Source organism: Octodon degus, unplaced genomic scaffold, assembly GCF_000260255.1.
Source record: "Octodon degus isolate 3935 unplaced genomic scaffold, OctDeg1.0 scaffold00009, whole genome shotgun sequence".
Taxonomy (NCBI): domain Eukaryota; kingdom Metazoa; phylum Chordata; class Mammalia; order Rodentia; family Octodontidae; genus Octodon; species Octodon degus.
The window spans coordinates 17543380-17546776 of record NW_004524585.1 but is presented as its reverse complement, the minus strand read 5'-3'; the positions used below and the strand labels follow the sequence as shown (position 1 = coordinate 17546776).

General features: G+C 39.1%; 1 protein-coding gene across 1 annotated transcript; it reads left to right on the top strand.

Annotated features, from left to right (window-relative positions):
• Positions 1-856: 856 nt before the first annotated feature.
• On the top strand, positions 857-1296 carry LOC101562648 (60S ribosomal protein L31). Its single transcript, XM_004625410.2, has one exon. It carries the CDS (start codon positions 894-896, stop codon positions 1269-1271), a length of 378 nt encoding a protein of 125 aa, XP_004625467.1. The 5' UTR covers positions 857-893; the 3' UTR covers positions 1272-1296.
• Positions 1297-3397: the final 2101 nt, after the last annotated feature.

The window sequence follows — 3397 nt, the reverse complement described above, 5'->3', positions numbered from 1 at the left end:
GATGGCACTCAGCAGAAACAGTCGCTGAGCTTTTGAGAGCACCGCCTAAAACACAATAGAGAACTCCCCAAACTGCCCCAGAAAGTGGCAAAAGAGTGCCGTAATAATGTTGGAAATGAGGGTGAGTGTTCTGAGGTGGACCAATGGCGTTGTGACTCCTACTGTAGCACATTTTTTAAAGAATTTAGCCATTTACCATACTGCTTGATCACCACTAGTTATCTTAGTATGTATTTAAGGTCAATTAAACATCCATTAATGTCTTCAATAATTTGATTTACACTCATGAAAAATCTAAAATCCCACTGCTAAGTTTGCACATCACAGAGGTAGCCTTAACTACTAACAAATGCTCTAGATACAGTATGAGTTTTATATTCAAATAGTTCTTCATTTTAACACTTTCCAAAATAAGTTTTATGGGCTGGCCAGACAGCACAGTGGATTAAAGCGCCTGCTTTGGGAGACGCAGGGACCGAGGTTTGATCCCCAGTGTGCCGTGCCATGCTGAGAGGGCCATTGAGACCTGGTGCGGTGGCATGTGCCTGCAACCCAGCACTTGGTAGTCTGAAAACAGGATGATCACAAGGAGTCTGATCTGTGTAGTGAGACCCTGGAGACCCTGTACTAACTAAATACATTTAAAAAATAAGTTATATGATTCCTCTGAAATAAATACCTTGTTATTATTAATTTATTAATATTATTATTCATATTCAGAAGTCATTAGTGCTTTAATGCAGTTCTTTTAGATTTACTTAAGCCTGTCAAAATTTTTAACAAATCAACTACTAGCGATTTTAAAAGCTAAACTTATAAAGAAGTTTTCTCGAACCGCGGCCTTTCGTCCCACAATCCACCGCGCTCTTCCTTTCCAACTTGGGCCCGGCAGAATGGCTCCTGCAAAGAAGGGTGGCGAGAAGAAGAAGGGCCGTTCTGCCATCAACGAGGTGGTGACCCGAGAGTACACAATCAACATTCACAAGCGCATCCACGGAGTGGGCTTCAAGAAGCGCGCCCCTCGGGCACTTAAGGAGATCCGGAAGTTTGCCATGAAGGAAATGGGGACTCCCGATGTGCGCATTGACACCAGGCTCAACAAAGCTGTCTGGGCCAAAGGAATAAGGAATGTTCCATATCGTATCCGAGTACGGTTGTCCAGGAAACGGAATGAGGATGAAGATTCACCAAACAAGCTGTATACCTTGGTAACCTACGTACCTGTTACCACGTTCAAAAATCTCCAGACAGTGAATGTGGATGAGAACTAACTTGGAAATAAAATTACAGAACTGCCTTTGTAAAAAAAAAAAAAAAAAAAAAAAGAAGTTTTCTCAATTTTTAAAAATTCCTAGCAAATGTTATTATTCCTATAAAACTAAATATTGGCAAGAAGAATCCGAGGAAACACTTCTAGGGACATAAGTCCAGGTGTTTAAGCTCATAAAGTACAAACTAGATTTAACATTTTATCCATTACTGTTAAGGGTTTCCCCATTCGACATTAATGAAACTGTAATATCTTCCTGTTTTGTTTCTCCATATACAAAGGTACTAAAATTTTACCTACCTCCAAGAAATTGGCATTGATAAGTGAGAAAATCACCCAAGCCTCCCATGGCAGACATTATACCCTGGAAATAAATTAAACACATCTGGAAGCAACACAGAAACGCTTTGAGGCCACTGGGATGCAGCTGCAATCGTTTCTTAGTAAACGATACTCTAGCATCCTAGATGGATGCACATTTAAGAGACCATTTTACTCCCATGGAGAAACTGCAACCTTGGGAGGTTCCCCCTGAATATTCAAAATATAATGAGATTTAAATCACATTTGCAATAGATCTGCTTTCCTTTTATTTTGTTTCCAAATTGTTTTATGTACATCAAGTTGACTTGGATTATCTTTGGAAGTCAGGAAATTGGTCTCTATTTTCATGCCCTTTTGTACTCAGGACCAGGATGTGGATGAACTCTTATTGTTTTTCATTGCTTTTGGTTTTGCAGTGGTTATAAATTCAAGTAAGATGAGCCATTCTCAAACTCCATTTCCGAACTTTCTAGATGGTTATCGCTACTAGTATTGCAGGCTCTCCACTTGAAGGCAGAGGATTCCCACTTAATTTGTCACAATTTTAAAAGTAATAATGGGGAAAAGAAGTGAGTCGTACCATTTAAATTATCTTCACTTCCTTGATAAATGGACTACCGGAGACATCAGGAAGATGTCTGGATGGTTTCCTGTCACTGAGGAGCGCTGGAGCAGCACCAGGCCTGGGTTATTCTGAAATCCATCAGGAAGGAAGTTAGTGGGAAGTCAGATGAGACTCAGTTTCAGGAGTTTGATACCTTAAAACTGCTTTCAGTTTACCTTTAGATAAATTGACCAAAAAAAAAAAAAAAAAATCATGCTTCAAAAATATATTCCAACTGTAAACATGACCAGTAATGAGCTAGATTTTTTTAATGAATAAATAAATAAATAAAAAGTAGCTCAGTTACAAGGTAGAGTTGATATAGAATATCACTTCACACATAGTCACATTATCAAAGTATGCATTTTTCTGCAGGGATCCTTTTTTTTTCTCCTTTATTCCAGGTTTTTAAAAGATAATTAGCTGTAGAAAATTATCACCTCTCTCAGAGTACCCACAGCTACTGTCGTCTTCTGCCTGTCACTGCACTTTTAATTGAAAAATATTTTCATGCCCTGTGAGTGACGGTTTTTAAATTAACAATACCTTCACATTATATGGAAAAGAGTATAGGAAGAGAAACACACCAGCATGCTTCTCCCCGGGAAGTCGGAGGATGTTGTCATTCAAAAGCACGAACTCTGAAGCTCGCGTGCCCTGCAGGCCGCAGGCCTCATGGTATGTGTTTCTCACTTTCTAAGCCCTCACCACTATAACTCACTGCTTAATGCAAGGCAGTCACAGGCTTCTACACATGAATTTTGGCACCACTTCCTAAAATATTGAGTTTGTCTATTTTGTTCTGTCAACCTCTGAAGACCAAAATTCCTCTCAGATTCCAAAATATAAAGGGGAGTAGTCTATTTTTTTTTTCCTTTAACTTTCATGACTTCAGCCTCTGACAGAAGCCTTAATTTATTATAACTACTACAAGGAGCTACATTTTAGCATCAAGTGCTGTAAGTCAGTTCCAAGCACCCAAGCCTGCCAACTCTAATTCATTTGAAGAGCTGAGATTCAATCATTTATTTTTTCACTAAGATTTGTACTGCCTTTTAAAGTGAAAGAACTTGATATACCTTCAGAAGTTGTTTCAATTTCACTGAAATTTTATTGACAATCATGATCTGAGAAATTAGTGAATACAGGATGGGATGGAATGGGATGAGATGGGATGGGATGGGGTGGGGTGGGGTGGG